Here is an 18200-nt window from a genome sequence, read left to right on the forward strand (position 1 = left end):
GGGGCAGCAAGGGCTTCTTAGAGGGGGATTGGGGCCCGAGGAGTTCGCAGGACAGGTAGTGGCCTCGGGCTTAGCCTCAGCAGGCTGCTCCAGTGGCCCGGGATGTCAGCCTAGGAGAAGAAAATGAGCCTTGCCTTGCCTTCGCCCCGTCCCCTGCCCACAGCCGATTGGCCAGCTGGGACTCTGGAGAGCTCCCACTGCTGCTGCTGCCACTAGCGCCCTTGACCAAGCCCATCCCCAGCCATAGCGATGCTCTTCGGCAGGGAGGCGTCTGGGTGGCTTCAGCGGCAAGCGCTGGTCGCCCACCTGGCACCCCCCCCCCCAGAATTTGGCGTCGGGGTACTTGCACCCCTTGCACCCTCGGGTAAAGACAGCCCTGGATGGAGGACAGAATTAGGCAGGCCTTTTATTGGTTTGTATACCTCCTAATTAGCAAAATGCCTAACTAATAGCAACAGCAAATGAGATGGCAACACTGTGTCTGGACAATATGATGAAAGTTGGAGCTGCATGCTTTTATATTTTCTTATGAAACCTTTTCCCTCCTCATCCTTTTTAAATCATGAGTCTGGGGACAGGGACTATGTTTATGCTTGTCCTCAATGTGCTGCTTTCAGTCTAGATTCATTCTAGATCCTGTTGTCTACAAGGGTGTGTGTCGTTATTTGATACACATTTGAAAACCCTTCTCTTGATTAGGTTATTCTTCCCTGCACATGCCTCAGGTGAGAGGGGAGCCAACTTGAATAAAATATTGGGGGGAACCCAAGTAAGCTCTGCCCTGCATATTTAATTGCATGATGTGATGCACAGACACTATTTGAATGGCAATGCCCATCAACTTTGGGAGTCCCAAACATTTTATTTGGGGGGCCTGAGGACCCCTTGGCCCCTATGAGTTGGCTCCTATGTCAAGGGAACTAAGAAGGAAGTGGTGGTGGCAGCTGTGTTGTACACCTACCCACAATGTAATTGGGCAGTTGTGGATATGCTCCCAATTGCTAGGACTGTTTTCAAAGGGGCACCATGATTGGTAATGTAGAATCAATGAGCGATGAACTTTTATTTTCAGAATGAAACCAGTTTCTTTCCAGGGGCAAGAAAATATGCCATAGAACTAGACTGTTGGTGTGTGGGCTATGTTGAAAAAACAAATCTGGAGTCTTCACGGATGCTGAAATAAAATGTCATGTGTTTGCATCCAGAGACTGACTTCTTCTTCTTCTTCTTCTTCTTCTTCTTCTTCTTCTTCTTCTTCTTCTTCTTCTTCTTCTTCTTCTGCAGGTTTGTATGTATGTGTGCATGCATAAGTAATAGGTTTTTGTCTTACCCCTTTCCCTCCCCTACATAAAATTCTTTATATTTTGACATTCGGTTTATTGGCTGTTAAAGCACAGTTCTGTGGAAATTCCCACCACAGTCTTCTCCATGTACTTAAGATGGCACAGTTGTTAGTAGTTTTTTTTCCAGATTCTTTTTGCCATGTATGTGCAGCTTGAAGAAAGTTTCACGCAGTCACTTCACTGCCTTGCAATTGTTTCTATGCAGAACAATTCATACTGGCATCCATATGCCTGCCCCACTGTGATAAATATAGTGGTCCAAATAACGCTTAAGTTCAGCCTCCCCATTACGGCCCCTATAAATGAGTGGTTTATTTGAGCATTCATCCTGATTTGCTTGTACACAGTTTGTGCAGAGGTTAGATTATAGCCAGTTCTTTATTGAGAATTGCACAACCAAAATTAGCTGAAGGCAAGACCATGGAAACAGGCAGCAATGCAAATGAAAAGACAATAATCCCAGTAATAAATACAGAAAGATTTTAATCAGTACAACAAGGAAAAACAACACAGGCTTGCTGTCATGGGGATCAATGAAGTAGGTCATATTAATGCAGAAGGGTGCAGGATGGGGGGGAATATGTTGTCCAAAATCATTATTGTTTGGGGTCTTGCTTTGGATAATCACCCCAGTCTAAACAGTTGTGGGGGTGGGGAACAGGACATGAGACCTTCACTCCCTTACACAGCAAGGCCTATAGACTTGCATCATTCCCCACAGTGGTCAAATGGGACAGACTACGACTTGCTCCCCAGGTGAGTAAGCATTCTATGGCAGACGCCTTGCAGCACTTGGGGAACAAACCATCACTTGCAATTAAGAATAGATGAATCTTATCCATTTCAGTTTCTCATTCACCCCCACCACCCCCAAATCTTCAGTTCAGTTCTCCGTATTTCCACATCAAGTTTGTATTACTGTTTTTTTAACATGAAAACCCACCAGCATTTTAGTGAGGATTTATCCTAATACGCCCATTTGTGTATACGCATTTTATATGAAGCACCTTCCCCCTTTATTATGCCTATTTGCATTTTATTTTCACTGATATATGCATTTCTATGCACATTCTGCCCTAATATATGCATTTATGTACCCTGGAGAACTGGACTGCAAAATTCAGAGAGCCGTGGATTTTGAAGGTTGGCTGTGTTTCTGTTCAGAGAAAGTGCATATTAGATAGGTTTGGCTTTTGATGTGAATTGAATCTAATCAATACCCTAACCCTACCATTGCAATAAGAAGTTAGTGAGCAGGTTAGGGGAGGAAGAGGTGGTACAGAACTCCTCCTCTGTGTCAAGCATACAATTGGCCTGCCAGAGGAAAGAACACACATTTCCTTTACAGCCAGAATAGAAATGCTGTGGGTTGTTGAAAGAGGGAGCTCCCTCTCTTTCTTCTCTGCCAGCCTCTAGCAGGGTCAAGAATACAGCTCTGCAGGCTAATAAATCTTGTGGGCTTATTTTCAAGGCAGTCTTAAAACAATTAGGTTGTATCCAACTAAGGTCTATTGAGAGTAGGTCCATGGAAATGAATGAACCTAACATGTCTAGTAACTTCAATGGAGCTACCCTGATTAGAACTAGTACTGGATACACCCCATTGTTACTTTATGAAGGAGTGTCTGCTTGCACCCAAGCATTGCTAAACATTGCAGAGGCCATTCATCCCGATGTAACTATCTTAATGGTATTAATAATTTACATGCATATAATTTTATTAATTTAAAAAACTGCTGGTTTTATTCTGATAAATGTTATGCCTACTCCATTTTAAAGTTTGCTTTTTCTGATGAATGTTTTACATTGTTTTTATGAAAACAGCCTACGGTTTTTTTGTGGATTAAGCAGCAAATAAATATATAAAATAAATGCATAAAAATAGGCATCTTGCAACTTGCTGTTCTTTCTACAGTGCTTTTTTCTGAAGTCTGCTAACTGGAAGGGGTTTGCCTTTGAGGGAGCTTCACACAACAGCCAACTCAGGCTGTTGTGTTTTGACTTCAGGAACAAAGTTTATTCATGATGGAATCTGATTTTAAGCTAATTCAAGGCCCAGTTTAATTCACCTGCTGCCAAAGCAGGAGTGGGGAACCAGTGGCCTCCCAGTTGTTATTGGACTCCAACTCCCACCATCCTTCAACGTTGGCCATGCTGGCTGGTGCTGATGGGAGTTGTAGTTCAGCACCATCTGGAGGGCAATGTGTTTTGGTGGAGGGCATCTGGAGGGCAATGAGTTTAGGCTTTGAGCTTTGGAAGAACAGACTCTTCCACAACTTCCACACCCAGTTTAACGAAGGTGCAAGCTCTTTCCTTGAGCTGTCTCTCTTTTCCTCATCTGCTATGCCATGAACAAAGCCAACAGCTGTATCAGAACTGGTTTCTGTTCTCCACCATGGGGCTGTTGTGGTGATATGAAGGATTCTATCTGCAAGGCAAAGCAAATTCTTCTGCATAACCAAAATGGCATGGCATGATTCAAGGTTAACTGGTGCATTGAAGCGCAGCTGTAAGCAAGGAGCCCACATTCTGGACAGACTGGGGTTGAAGGCAGTCTCTGGGAGGCATTTGGGGAGACGGGCACGCATGCGCAGAGAAGATCAGTTGGATCCTGGCCTTCAGTTGGTAACACAGTACTTCCAGAAACAAGCTGGCAAAGAAAAGTGAAAGGGGGGGGGCAGGAAGGAAGAAGTCACCACAATTAATGGCAAGAAACACTGCTCTTATTTTGGGATGCACTAATTTGTCTATGAACCGCAAATTGACCTAAAGAAGTGGGTATGTGTGGCTAAGCCTGTGGTTAAAATTAAACAGCACAGGCCAAATACATAGCACCAGCAAAAGGTAAAGGTAAAGGACCCCTGACAGTTAAGTCCAGTTGCGAACGACTCTGGGGTTGCGGCACTCAACTCACTCTAAAGGCCGAGGGAGCTGCCGTTTGTCCACAGACAGCTTCCGGGTCATGTGGCCAGCATGACTAAGCTGCTTCTGGCAAAACTAGAGCAGCAAATGGAAACGCTGCTTATCTTCCCACCAGAGCGGTACCTATTTATCTACTTGCATTTTGACGTGCTTTCGAACTATTAGGTTGGCAGGAGCTGGGACCGAGAAACGGGCACTCACCCCGTCAGGGGGATTCGAACCACTGACCTTCAAATCAGCAAGCCCTAGGCTCAGTGGTTTAGACCACAGCGCCACCCACATCCCAGCACCAGCAAAACACTTCACTAACTGCTCACTTCATGTGACCGTATTCATACAAAAATGTGTGCTGAGTTGTGGGGTTGGGAATGGTTGGTATCACGGCCTCAGTATGGGGAGAGGCTTTAACCTTTTGTTAGGGATGGGCAGAGCTGTCAGTTTCAGTTTATCTCAGTTTCTCATTTTTCTAGACTCCGTATTTCCATAACAGGGTTTTTTTAAAAAAGAAACTCCTCATGTAAATTTATCAGTACAGTGGTACCCCAGGTTACATACGCTTCAGTTGCATACGCTTCAGGATACAGACTCTGCTAAACCAGAAATGGTACCTCGGGTTAAGAACTTTGCTTCAGGATGAGAACAGAAATCGTGCTCCGGCAGCACAGTGGCAGCAGGAGGCCCCATTAGCTAAAGTGATACTTCAGGTTAAGAACGGACCTCCGGAATGAATTAAGTACTTAACCCGAGGTACCACTGTATTTTAGTGCGAATTTCTTTTAATATACACATTTTTGCATGCAGTTTTTGCCTTTCACACTTTCTGCAATGTGGTCTTCCATAATGTAATTGTATTATTACCCATTATTTTCACCAATCTACTCATCTGATGCACATTTTATCCTAACGTATGCATTTTTGTATACATTACTTGGCTGGGGAACTGCACTACAATATTCATATAGGTATGAATGTCTTCCCTGTCCCTAGCCTTTGCCCCAGTCCAGATCCCTCCCACCCCTCAATCTGCTATTTGTTTTTTGTTTTATTTTTAAAATCACTATTGTGTAAATAACATTCATCTTGTTTTCCCCTATGCATTTAGTCAGGGGTGGGCCATGTGGTGTTCTTTAGATGTTTTCTGGGTTCTTGTATTGTTTCAGAAAGAGCAAACTAGGGTAACCAATACAAATGCATGCATGCAGAAACAGAAAAAGTAAAATGAAGCTACCATAGGGAGGAAAACTTGAAAGCAATTTATTACTTTTACTGTATTTTGTATATACTTATATCAATATTTTTTTTTCATTTTTTTAAAAAAACAATTTAATAAATTTGTTGTTGTTGTTATCAGTGCTTTTTTCTTAAAAAATGTTTAGGGGTACTCTCATTTTCCTACTCATATTGAAATACTGCCCCTCAATGAGGCTAAACTTAGATTCACAAAATGTTTAGGGGTATGCGTACCCCTGCATCCCCCCAGAAAAAAGGACTGGTTATTATTATTAAAATAACAAATTAGATTCACCTTTAAATGAAAACTGAATTGAAATTCTTCTCCAAAGGACTGATTATTATTATTATTAAAAGAGCAAATTAGGTAGATTCACCTTTAAATGAAAACTGAATTGAAATTCTTCTCCAACCCTATTTGAGAATTCTATGAGGCCTCTGCCCAGGGACCTTATACCTGTACATGACCCAGAATTCTACTACCTGCATATTTTAGAAAGCAGTTCAAGTTCTCCTTTCAACCACGTTACTGAGATCCAGAGGCATCTCACCTCTCTTGCTCGGCTTCTGAGGAGACTGGTCTGCTTTGACAAAGGCCTGGCTGCGGAACTTGTCTGCTGCTGCCAGCTTCCACAGAATGGCTTTGATATCCTCTACCTGAAAATTGAAGATGGAGAAATCAGTCAACTGGTAGTCCATGTCAGGTTTGCGTGTATTCATTCATAAGACTGTTCTAACTCTGTGCCACATAATATTGCAATTCTCCCCTCAAATCTGCCTGGAAAGTTCATATTTACATATTTGTTTTTAAACCCATTTTCTCTCAAAATACACATTTCTATGTTTCATCCTCTGACATGCATTTTTATACTACCAATCAGATGTCAGTGATATAGAAAAGGCATGTCAGAAAAGGGAGGAACAGACACACATAAGAACTGTAGAAAAAAACAATCTGATTCTCTGGGTTAGGGATGGGCAAATCTGTTGATTTTTATTTCTTGATATTACTTCTTTCGCCAATTATAATTTCAGTTCCCCACATTTTCACATTAGTTTGTGATTTTTTTAAGTCCTCATGAAAATTAATCAACACGTTACAGACAAGTTCTGTTAATATACACATTTTTATATGTGATTTTGCAAAGCCTCCCCCACCCCAATAGAATGTGGTTTTGTATGTTATTTTCACAATATATTAATTTTAATGCACATTTTATCCTGGTATCTGCACTTCTGTACACTTTATTTGATTGGGAAAATGCATTGCAAAATTCAGAGGTGTGCATATTGCAAAGAATGGCTGTGTTTTGGTTTCCATGTCATTTGGGGAACTGAATTCTCTAAATGCGCTGAATGAATGCCATCCACATGTGGATACTCTATTAAAAACATGGTTTGGGAGTTCCAGAGAAAAGAGCTAGTGTGGATGGAAACAGGCTTTGGAGGCTGAAAAGGTAAATGGGTGATAGTACAGGAAACATCTAGCAGCATAGAAGCTGATTTATACCAAGTTAGGCCATTGGTCCATTTAGTTTAGTACTGTTTGCACTGACTGGCAGTGCAACTCCAAGGCTTCAAGACAGGAGCTTTCCATAGTCCCATGTGGAGGGGCTGGGGATTTAACCTGGGACCTTTTGCATGCAAAGCATCACATTTGCTGAGGGTAGAGATGTTATACGTATACAAGAGTGTCCTGCATTAATCTGTGAAATGTTGGGAGGGCATGTCTTTGACACTCACCAGGTTATCGGCACTGTCATCTTGCAGTGACTCCTTGACTCCTGCAATGACAGAATACATCTGGAAACGGCCCCACAAATAGTCAGAAAGAAACTGAGCTTTTGCCGCGCAGTTATTTTTCAAGCGGAAAAAAAAGGAAGAAAGGGGAGGTAGGCAATGCCAGTTGGTAATTTGGAAAGCAAAATGAAGAAAATGTCAAGCACACTCTATTGTTGGAAGCAACTTTTTAAGGAGGAACTAATCTCAGTCCGAAACCGAGAACTGTAATGAGCATCATTTGCTGAGAAGGACAAATGAACACATTCTGGACATCACAAACAATGAAGGGGCAGGACCTATCTGGTCTGACAGTTAATGCCCCAGGTAACCAAGATAAGCATTGGAATCTATAATTTTATGATTCTATGATGCATCCATTTTTTCTGAACAAATCCTAACTGGATATGTATTCTGTGAGTTATTTATGGCTGCAGCTCTTATGCTAGTCGGCAAACAGCGGAAGGAATGGAATGTGACCTTATACCATCCTGATAAACACTGCAAAGAACTGAGCAATGGAAGACAGTAATTAACTCTCCCAGGTTTGGAACAACAATGTATATGAAGGACTACACATGTGAAATGGGTTACTTATTTATAAAATGTAATGTAGGTGCTTTTTGTAAGGTGAAAAAAGCGGCCAGCTGGAATAATGGTTTAACTTCAAGTGAAGGGTGTCAACTGTATTCCAAATAAGAAACCGTGAGGCAATGTGTGGAAACGATGATGGTCATGCGTTTGGAACAGGAGCCGGAAACTTGATTTTAAGAAACTGTATTACATTTAATTAATGTGGTTTGATTTGTAATAATTTGGAAAATTAATAAAAATAATTTGGAGATAGCAAAAAAACAAAAAACAAAAAAAGGGATTAAGGGAGCATCTTACTAGCCTAATTCAAGTATTCATTGATAACTTGCAGAGCTGAAGGGGAGGAGGAGTACAGTAAAAGAGGGGATTTTAAGGTTTTTTTTAGACCAGTTGATTATTTAACATTCATGCAGATACATTTGTGCAGAGGTTATACGATGATGCCAGCTAGCGGATGTGATCCTGCACTTTCCATTACTATTTTCTGTCATTTTTCTTATTGGACTCCCTGTGGTTAGAAAAGTGCTGGCATGATTGCACTAGAAAAGTGTGGGACGATAACCACATTTTGTGTGAATAAACAGCCCATCAGGAAGTGCCCCCAAATCATGTACCCACACTAACCTTTCCATTGTCTACTTTTCTGGACCTGATTAATTCCTTCTTCCAGGGTAGAGTGAGCTGCATTCAGATTCCGGGATGGACGAAGTCCAAAAGAAGCTGCATCATCAGGTATGAATCCAACAGCGTTATCCACCAAGTTAAAATCCGTAGGTACAAAATCTGGACAGAACATTTTAAAAAATGTGTGCTTGTAACTTTCCCACTATGGGAAGCAGGACAGATACATCAGAAGTTCCTTAATCTGGTGCTCTCCAGAAGGACTACTCCCATCATCCCTGACCATTGGAATACAACCACTGGACTTTTGGACTACAACTCCCATTGACCATCTTCAGAAGGACTGAAGACAGTTAGAGCCTGGGAGCTTATGGAAGGCACCAGATTAGGGAAGGCCAAGATGGGCCTTGGTCTGATCTAGCAATGCTCTGCTTATATTGACATGCATTTGTAGCCTAGCGTGAAACCATCACAACAGCACTGACCAACTTCCACCCCAAATCATAATCAAGATTGTTTCTTACCTTGCATGGCCTCAATGTCTGGGTAAACAGGATAGGCCACTACGCAGCAGATAGATGAAAGTGCTACCATGACATACGCCAGAAGCTGGAACTGCATCTTCATTGTCCTCCTTTGCAGCTTGGCCAAACTGTGAGGATCTTGCAGCGGCCTGCGTGCTTGGACCCTCCTTTATATCCTCTCCACCCATCTATCTCTGCAGGATCAATATGTTATCATTTTGCAAGAGATTCTCATCATCCCAGTCATCCATCTATCGCAGTGACAGTTTGTCATCCTAATGCACCACCATCCTTTTACGCTTCCATTCTATCATCGCTTGAACAGGTAGCCCTTAACAAATGTTTGGACTAGATCAGATAGTTCATTACTGTTTGGTTTGGCTGGGAGAACCTGGGGTAGAAATGAAACGTCGTGACGTCAACGACTCTCTGAAGTTAACAATGAGTTTGGCCTGGACTGAATGGAATGGACAGAAAAATAGATGGTACCATTTTATTTTATTTTTTGTATATGCAAAATGCAAACCAGCATTTCCGCTTCACAGGATGTTACTGTGTAAAGATTACCCACTTCCCCTGCCTTATGAAAAGCCCTGCAGAGGTGGACGCTTCTTCATAGCAAATGCCACCTCCTTGATGATGCATTTCCTTTGCTTCCTGCCAAAGTTTTGCTGGAGTCAAGAGTCCATCCAAGCTGAAAAGCACAGTCTTATAAGCGTAGGGATGGGAAACACTTTTCAGCCTGAGGGCTGCACTTCCTTCTCGGCAACTTTCTGGGAGCCACGTGCCAGAGGCAAAAGGAGGTGGAGCAACTTTAAAAGATTACCTTTGTATAGTATAGCCTTACATGGCTCAGGACTGCAACACCTTAAGCATCGCCTCTCCCTATACGAACCAACCCAGACCCTGTGCTTGTCATGTGAGGCTCTTCTCTATGTCCTCCATACCAGAGAGGTTTGGAGGGTGGCAACAAGAGAACGGGCCTTTTCTGTGGTGGCTCCCCAATTGTGGAATGCTCACTGCAGAGAGGCTCACCTGGAGCCTTCATTACATGTCTTTAGGCACCAGGCAAAAACATTCCTCTTTACCCAGGTCATTGGCTATTAAATATTATTATTATTATTATTATTATTATTATTATTATTATTATATGCAATACAACATCCCACACTAAAATCTTCCTTGAACAGGGCTGCCTTCAGATGTCTTCTAAAAATGACATAGCTGTTTACAGTGCTTTTTTCTGGGGGGGACTCAGGGGTACACATACCCCTAAACATTTTGTGAATCTTTGTACTTTACTGTATTTATTTTTCCTGATTTGAATATAAAATGGTGATTTTCTTGAGTCAAAATGAGAGTACCCCTAAGCATTTTTTAAAGAAAAAAGCACTGGCTGTTTATCTTTTTGACATCTGATGGGAGGGTGTTCCACTGGGAAGGCACCACTACTGAAAAGGCCTCTCTCTGGTTCCCTGTAACCTCGCCTCTTGCAATGAGGGAACCACCAGAAGACCCTCTGAGCTGGACGATATGGGTGGAGCACCTCCTTCAGGTATACAGGGTTGGAGCCATTTAGGGCCTGTAAAAGGAGGGGGAGAGGACTGTTATTATGATGACTATTTTTTTATTAGGCTGTCTTTCAGTATGCTTTTTGCTATTGTATGTTTTTATCATTGACATTCCATAATGTATTTTAATTATGTATCTTTTGGTATATAAATTGAATTATATATATAATTATATACCCATCGTTCAGCCCGGACACTGAGGTCCAGTGTCGCGGGCCTTCTGACAGTTCCCTCCCTGCAAGAAGTGAGGTTACAGGGAACCAGGCAAAGGGCCTTTTCGGTGGTGGCGCCCATCCTGTGGAACGCCCTCCCATCAGATGGCAAGGAAATAAACAACTATCTGACTTTTAGAAGACATTCTGAAGGCAATCCTGTTTAGGGAAGTTTTATTCTGTTTTTAGTCTTCAGTTGGGAACTGCCCAGAGTGGCTGGGGAAACCCAGCCAGATGGGCGGGGTATAAATAATAAAATTATTATGATTATGATTAGAGTAGCTTCTGCACACACTTACATACTTACTATCCTCCTGTCAGGCAAGCAAAACTCAGTATCATAGGAACATGTAAAGCTGCCTTATACAAGGTCAGATCATTAGCCGACTGCGTTCAATATTGTCAACCCTGGCTGGCAGCGGCTCTCCAGGCCTCATGGCCTGAAGTGTCCCACCCCCATTATAAGAGTCCAAGAAATTGATGCAAGGGATGGCTACTAGAAGAGTCCCATTGCTACTAGAAGAGTCAGCTGCCCATTGCTCCAAGGTTTTAAAGGAGACACCCACCCTCCTAGAACAAATCAAGTTCTAGTTTCAAATAGTGTCCAGAGAGATCTCCTCAACTGGAGGGACATGAAATCTGCAGCCCTCTCAACTGTTTTGTCTCCAGCATTGCTATTCACAGGTGCGCTATACCTAGCGGTTGTTGCGAGACCTACCCTCCCCAAGCTACTTGTAGCTTCCTCTATTAACCCTCAGATCAAAGTTCCTCCTTGCAAACTGGATCTTTCCCGTTCTTGCCAGCAGAACCACCCCCTGTGCCTATTTCTGAGCTCCCCCCCTTTTTTTGGTTCTGTTGTGACTTTAATGACTGTTAATTGGCTGGGTGATCTTTTCCTTGTGCTGGATTAAGAGGTGAAGCCACTATTGCCAGTAGGGCTGGCAAGAGCAGCCAGCCAAGGAACGAATAAAAATTCCATTACTTTTCTAAACCACATGACTGTGAGTGCCTCTAGAATACACGCACATAAGAAGAACCTACTGGATCAGGTCAGCGGCAAATCCAGTCCAGCATCCTATTCTCACAGTGGCCAAACCAATTGCAAGCAGGACCAGAGCACAAGCGCACTCACCCCTCTTGTGGTTTCCAGCAATTAGTATTCAGAAGTATTTTCTTTTAAAGCCTTGTAGATTGATGGCCATCACTGCCTCCAGCTTGTGTGAGTTCCACAGTTTAGCTGCTTGAAGGATAACGTCCTTTTATCTACCCTGAAAGATGGTGTTTTGCAAGAGGGATTCAAGTGCATACCAGGACTTTAGATTGTGTCACTAAAAGTGGATGTAAGGCTTCTTGCTCCCCAGCACAAGAAATCCAGTGTTTTGAATATTTATTTATTTGTTTGTTTGTTTGTTTGTTTGTTTTGCAGTCAGGAAAGTAACAGGCCAGTGCATTTACGTGTGAGGGATGAATGAATGACTAATAGAAAGATATGCAAATACCCTGCAAGCATATCACAATGGATGCTGATTGTCATGCAACCGCCCCGCAAACAAATCACGGCAAATGCTCAAGGGAGTTCAGATGCAATCTCCACACAAGTTTTAGGCGAGCAAATCAGAATGGATGTGCAATAAACTGGTGATTGCTATGCTAGGAACAGACACCAAAGCTCCAACAGCATTCTTGCTTGTGGCTGCCTCTGCCACTTTCTGCTATTGTGTTTCTTGCTGGCTCCACAACTGAGCCATTATCATGTGGCTCTTCCGGCTGCTGGAAACGGGACAAACAGTCTGCATGCATCTTTCCAGAGGAGTCACATCAGCTGCTTACAAAACTCGTTTTTCACCCCTAACCTTGACAGGTTCATTTTCCCTTCCGCAGCACATCCCGTGAGAGGGATGAGAGAAGACAGATGAGTCAGAACAGTCATCCATCTTGGCCTGGAGTGCCCGTCATTGCTTTAGGCAGCTTGTCCTAACTACATCTATTCCTGTCCTGTATTTAATTTGCTTCTATTTACTGGCTGTCTGTTGCCATCAGATGAAAAATGATTGATGTGATCCTACCACTCTGGCTGGCTCAAGGCAATAGGAGGGTATCAAAGGAGCCCCGAAAGCTTCATAAGCATAGCTTCTGTTTATGATGATTTATATAGGACTCCCACTTCCAGGCACACTTTTTTTATTATTATGCGTTTATGATTATATGTGCTCTTGATGGTACTGGGGTGGTTATACGTGATTCTGCTTTCAATACTGTTTGTGCCTGCAGAAACTTCGATGTGGATATACTGCTTTGTTTTCAATCGGCCCATATCCTGTAGCTTCCTGCGGAAACCCTGTAACTTTTTACACCGCAGGTGTTCAAATTTATTTCTTGTCCTGCTTTCATTGCGCTTTAGAATAACTTGTGACTGGTCCAATATAAATCCACCAGCAATGTACTATTCTTGCATCAATGGCATGTTGCAGGAAATTACACCTGCAAATACACACACCAATTTGGACCACAGAAATTCAGTTAGGCTTTTCATGCGAACCTACCTAATTCACACTTTCTGAAATGATTGCCGTTGTTGTTTAATTGTTTAGTCCTGTCCGCCTCTTCGTGACCCCATGGACCAGAGCACACCAGGCACTCCTATCTTCCACTGCCTTCCGCAGTTTGGTCAAACTCATGCGGTAGCTTCGAGAACACTGTCCAACCATCTCGTCCTCTGTCGTCCCCTTCTCCTCGTGCCCTCAATCCTTCCCAACATCAGGGTCTTTTCCAGGGAGTCATCTCTTCTCATGAGGTGGCCAAAGTATTGGAGCCTCAGCGTCACAATCTGTCCTTCTAGTGAGTACTCAGGGCTGATTTCCTTCAGAATGGATAGGTTTGATCTTCTTGCAGCCATGGGACTCTCAAGAGTCTCTTCCAACACCATAATTCAAAAGCATCAATTCTTTGATTATGATCAGCCTTCTTTATGGTCTGAAATGATATGTGAACCCAAACACAACCAACCTTCTAAATTTGTACTTATCTAATTTTTACAATGCAGTTCTGCAACCAAATAATGTGTAGATTGGGGTAAGTGTGCATTTAAAAAATCATAATTAGGGTTGCCATATTTCAAAAAGTGAAAATCCGAACGCAACAGTTGTTGAGCTATTTTTTTTGCCCAAAGTTTTTGAAACTATTTTTAAGGATTTTTGACAAAATCTAGTCTTCAGATGCCCAGACACACTGATTCCAACTGCCATATTCCAGCTATGTCAATGAAATATGGCAGCCTTGCCATGTATCCATGAGAATAATATAAAATGTATTACATGGGGGAGGGGAAATTGCTTGCAAAATGGTGTACTCAACAGGAGAAATTTGCAGTGAAATGCTGACAAATTTCACGAGGACTTTAAAAAAACAACAACAACCTGATCCAAAAATGTAGAATACTAAACTTAAGGCTGGGGAAATGAACAACGGGGAGAAACTGCAATTTATGCATCCAGCCATCCCTCCCTACTGCTGTATGGAATGCCCTCCCTAAAAAGGTCAACTGAGAGACCTCCTTACATGCTGGGTAAATGCATTTGTGTTTTATATAATTTATTTTATAAAATTTATACACTGTTTGACTGTAAAAAACAACAACATAAAACTCAAAGTGATTTACAAAAATTTTAAGCAATTGAAATCAAGAAAAGCATCACAACCCTACTTTAAAACATACAAAAGTTAATACACTAAAACAGATTAAAATCACCTCTGCTTTCTAAGCTTCTGGGTAGGCTTGTCTAAAAAATAATTTATTTATTTTTAGCAGGCTCTGAAAAGACCACAGCGAAGGCCCCTGCTTGATGTTAATAGGAAGGGAGTTCTAAAGTGCATGTGCTGCCGTACTAAACAATCAAATTCTTACAAATGCAGTATGGGTATTATGTGGCAGCTTTAGTCGTGCCAATTCCACCTATAGAACTGGTTGAGTGGTAAACTGATCCCAAGTTGTCAATGGCTTTATAGGCTAATAGCAACACCCTGAACTTGACCCCGTTGAAAATCAGTAACCTGTGCAGAGCACAGGTGTTATAATCTGACAAGGCCTCCTGTTGTTCTGCTGCATTCTGCACTAACTGCAACTTCCAGACCAAATGTGACGGAAGACTGACATAGAGCTCATTGCAGTAATCCAGTCATGAAACAACCAGTTTCTCCAGCCCTTTAGGACCTGCTCCTAAATTTTTTCTATTACCATAGGCTGTTCCTGCTTCAGTTTGTGATTTTAATTTCCTGTATTCATTTCTATGCTCTACTACAACTACTACTTTTAAATTAGACATTCATTTTTTTCCTATTCAGTTAGCTGCCCTGGGAACATCAGTGTACCTATGTTAAGGGGTGGGAAACATAAAAATACATAAATTAAGACATGTTCCAAGCATATATTTCCCTTCCATTGCTCTGGCTGAGTTGAAGCTACCAATGGCCATGACGCCCATCCAAGATAAACAAGCATCGTTTGCTTAAACAAAGCCACAGATCAGCCACAGAGTAGTGAATAACCTTGTTTACTCTGCCCAGCCTGAGAGAGTAAACAAGATCGGACTACATGGGCAGATAATCTGAACTGGGAAAAGGCAGCTCCCTTCCTATGGTACCATTACATACCCTCCAACATTTCTCTGATGAAAATAGAGACATCCTATTCATCATCATCATCATCATGAACAACAACTTATGTCCAGCTCATCTGACTGGGTTGCCCCAGCCACTCTGGGCGGCTTCCAACATATACAAAAATATTTTTAAAAAACATTAAGCATTCTAAAAAAATCTTCCCTATACTGGGGTGCCTTAAGATGCCTTATAAAGGTTGTATAGTTACTTATCTCCTTGGGCTAGGGGTTGCATAATTCCATACCCTCTGATGAAAATAGGGACATCCTAAGAAAAAGCAGGACATTCTGGGATCAAATCAGAAGCCGAAACAGCTTCTGTAAATCCAGGACTGTCCCTGGAAAACAGGGGTGTTTGGAGGGTCTGCCATTACGACGCCTAAAAGGTGCTGCTGGCATAAAATCTCATGCCACACCTGGTAGCTCCTCAGACTTCCATCATGTTGTGGGAGGAGAAAAACAATGGGAAGGTGTTTTGCTGTTATCATTATACAGTGGTACCTCAGGTTACAAATGCTTTGGGTTACAAACACTTCGGGTTACAAACTCTGCTAACCCGGAAGTAGTACCTCGGATTGCGAACTTTGCTCCAGGATGAGAATGGAAATCGTGCACCAGTGGGAGGCCCCATTAGCGAAAGCGTGCCTCAGATTAAGAACGGTTTCGGGTTAAGAACAGACTTCCGGAACGAATTAAGTTCATAACCCAAGGCACCACTGCATGTTGAATCAGAAGACTCAAAGGGTCAATGATGAGTAGGGATGGGGAAGAAATTTGATCCAGTTTCTCATTTAAAGGCAAATTTACCTAATCTGCACTTTTTAACAGCAATATAAGAACTGAAAACCAGGCGTCCTTCAAAATCCTCACTACTCTCAATGTTGTAATGTTGTCTGTCCAAGTAAAGCCTTTGTAAAGGCATTTGACTGAACTCTGGAAAACGAATGATAGATGAGGTGGGCCTTGGCCTAGTCAAGGGAGGCTTAGTTTTCTTTTACTGAATATCAGTCGATGAGGAGAGCGTTGTGCAAGCAAGGCCTGAGCACACAACACTCTCCTCAGTGAGCGGCGTAGTGCCTCTGATATTTGGAATAATGTAGCCAACCAGCATATATTTACAAAGGGTCTGCTTTAATAATATTATTTTCAACAATATTTGCATATTGTTTAAATATTTCAATAAGGTATGTTCGTTGTTCTTACATGCAGGGCCGCTGAATAAGTGTGTTCAAAATGCACTGGACAAATATTGTAGCCACTTTATGTCTGTGCATCCTTGAGATTTAATTCCCCCACTCCCATCATTATTGATGCCTTCAGGCCAAGGACGGCAGAGCACTTTTATCTACTTTAATTGCACAATTTGAATCCCTCCCGCAAGAGACTTACAGTCTGGAGACACCATCCTATGTCCAACTGCAAGGAATAGACCAGCACTGCACAAAAGTGGAACTCTGGTAAGGTCCCGGCATTCCTGTTTCAGGTAAGTGGAATGCCTAGGTACCTTCTAGCAAGGTTGGAAGCATTATTGTACTGATGTCACAGGAACTGTTCCAAGGTAACAGGAGTTCACAAGCATGGCCACCAAGATGCTATTCTTTTTAAAAACCACGTTTTCCCTTAGGAACCTATGCCTTTGCCCTCCTTGCTAGCTTCTTCTTTGCAACAGCGAGCACCTTGCAGAACGGTGCAGATACATAATTAACACTCCGTTGTTGAGCTGTCAGCGCCTTCCATCAAGCATCAACCAGGAAGAGTATGTGCTGTAAATGGAATGTACATGCCACCCAGAAAGAATCAATTTATAACCTTCCTCTTAGAAAATAAGATGTTTTTTATAAACGAATAATGTCTTTTATGAATGCTACTCATGTCAAAATGTTATAGTGAGCCAAAAGGGGAATGGAGGAGCCAAGTTCGTTCCATATCGGACTCCGGCAGCCACCTATGTAGTGAGGAACTCCTAAATGTACTGCTGATGGGCAACTGGCAGGTTTGGTACTTGCCAGAAGAAGGTGAAACCTGCCAAATGGAGTTCTTTTGTGTATAAAAGGGGAGAGATTTGAGTCAGTGCAAGAAGAATAGGCTAAGAAAGAAGAGGAGACAGGGATGGTTGCAATATCTACAGGAATGGTAAATGTGTCCGGAGTATGAATGAGTGAGACAAGCAATTTATAAAATATCATGATAGACAAGTTGGAAAGCATGTAATCCATGCATGCTCCCGATTTCACAGAACAACCACTTTTTATTACATTTCTGGGTGGTCTTTCTGTAAAGAGGATGGGACACTTTCTGAAGTTTTAGAACTTGCTACCCACTTTGTTTGCGGCTCTTCTTCCTGTTGGAGGAGGGGGGAATCTCTGTTGCAACCATTCAATAAGGATCAGGCTTAGCAGCCAGCCTTGCTTTACCTTTACTTGGTTGTTGTCTCCTTTTATTTTTCTGAGAGCAGACCTTGGGGAATTCTGAGCCCCTTGAGTGGGACTTCAGCTGTAAAAGCGAACCCCAGTTTCTATAACATTGATATGGGAACTGGGAAGATGATGAGTGCAAAAGACCCACTGACAGCAGCCACACAGTTTGGGAACACAAGATCTACAAATCTAACAATGAATTTTCAAATACAGTAATACCCAAAGTTCCTAGTTTGGAGTATCCTTGGAGCCTTGGTAGTACGTAAGGGTTAACACACATGAGGCACATGAGAAGGAGGAGCTCTACCATTACTCCTTCTTACAATTTT

General features: G+C 42.3%; 1 protein-coding gene across 1 annotated transcript; it reads right to left on the reverse strand.

Annotated features, from left to right (window-relative positions):
- Positions 1–3582: 3582 nt before the first annotated feature.
- Positions 3583–9612, reverse strand: LOC309333684 (uncharacterized protein). The gene is made up of 5 exons (XM_081847354.1): positions 9014–9612; positions 8493–8651; positions 7239–7279; positions 6047–6152; positions 3583–3993 (listed from the first exon to the last, which is right to left on the reverse strand). Exons 1-5 carry the CDS (start codon positions 9114–9116, stop codon positions 3962–3964), a joined length of 441 nt encoding a protein of 146 aa, XP_081703480.1. The 5' UTR covers positions 9117–9612; the 3' UTR covers positions 3583–3961.
- Between the last annotated feature and the right edge of the window lie 8588 nt (positions 9613–18200).

The sequence above is a fragment of the Podarcis erhardii genome (genome assembly GCF_964252035.2).
Source record: "Podarcis erhardii genome assembly, chromosome: Z".
Classification (NCBI taxonomy): Eukaryota; Metazoa; Chordata; class Lepidosauria; order Squamata; family Lacertidae; genus Podarcis; species Podarcis erhardii.

Bases quoted from the DNA above. Each gene is read 5' to 3' on its own strand.
- LOC309333684 (XM_081847354.1), bottom strand. From the start codon at position 9,116: ATGAAGATGCAGTTCCAGCTTCTGGCGTATGTCATGGTAGCACTTTCA. The intron at 8,652-9,013 runs GTAAGAAACAAT...TGTTCTGTCCAG, and splicing joins AGACATTGAGGCCATGCAAG to ATTTTGTACCTACGGATTTT. The intron at 7,280-8,492 runs GTTAGTGTGGGT...CTGTCATTGCAG, and splicing joins GAAAAGTAGACAATGGAAAG to GAGTCAAGGAGTCACTGCAA.